General features: G+C 43.7%; 1 protein-coding gene across 1 annotated transcript in view; it reads left to right on the top strand.

The window, feature by feature from the left end:
- The window catches only part of sstr3 (somatostatin receptor 3), a 3,862-nt gene continuing 3,475 nt past the window's right edge, over nucleotides 1-387 (top strand). The window contains 1 exon segment of the mRNA XM_025058848.1: nucleotides 1-387. This exon segment is cut by the window's right edge and continues 669 nt beyond it. Coding sequence (XP_024914616.1) covers nucleotides 280-387 — 108 coding nt within the window. The 5' untranslated portion in view covers nucleotides 1-279.

Below are 387 nucleotides of genomic sequence, written 5' to 3'. Positions count from 1 at the left end.
TTATAGCTAATTATGATATGACTTTTATGACTTTTAACATTTTAACATCCACTGACATTTAATCAGACTGTGTGGCCCCTGAACCCAAATGAGTTTGACTGAGACTGGTGCCGGTTATTTGTGCTTTTGGCCAGTAGAGGGAAACCTTTCTGATAATTCCAATCAACATTTTCAGTGTGTGTTTAAGACGGAAGTTTCAAACTAGGTTTTTTTTTTTTTTTTTGCCTCTGCAGGGATGTTGACCTGTTGACCTTTCGCCTCGTCTCCCTTTATCGTCAAATGGAGATCATACAGGCCACGCGGGTTTCCCTGCTGCCTCAGGACGACCCCACATCGACCTGGAGCAACAACTCTGGACCCCCTTACTCTCACTTCCTGCTTCTCTCT

This window comes from Cynoglossus semilaevis, chromosome 9 (genome assembly GCF_000523025.1).
Source record: "Cynoglossus semilaevis isolate Cse_v1.0 chromosome 9, Cse_v1.0, whole genome shotgun sequence".
Lineage (NCBI taxonomy): Eukaryota > Metazoa > Chordata > Actinopteri > Pleuronectiformes > Cynoglossidae > Cynoglossus > Cynoglossus semilaevis.
The sequence above is the reverse complement of the archived record's forward strand: the minus strand, read 5'-3'. Positions and strand labels throughout refer to the sequence as shown.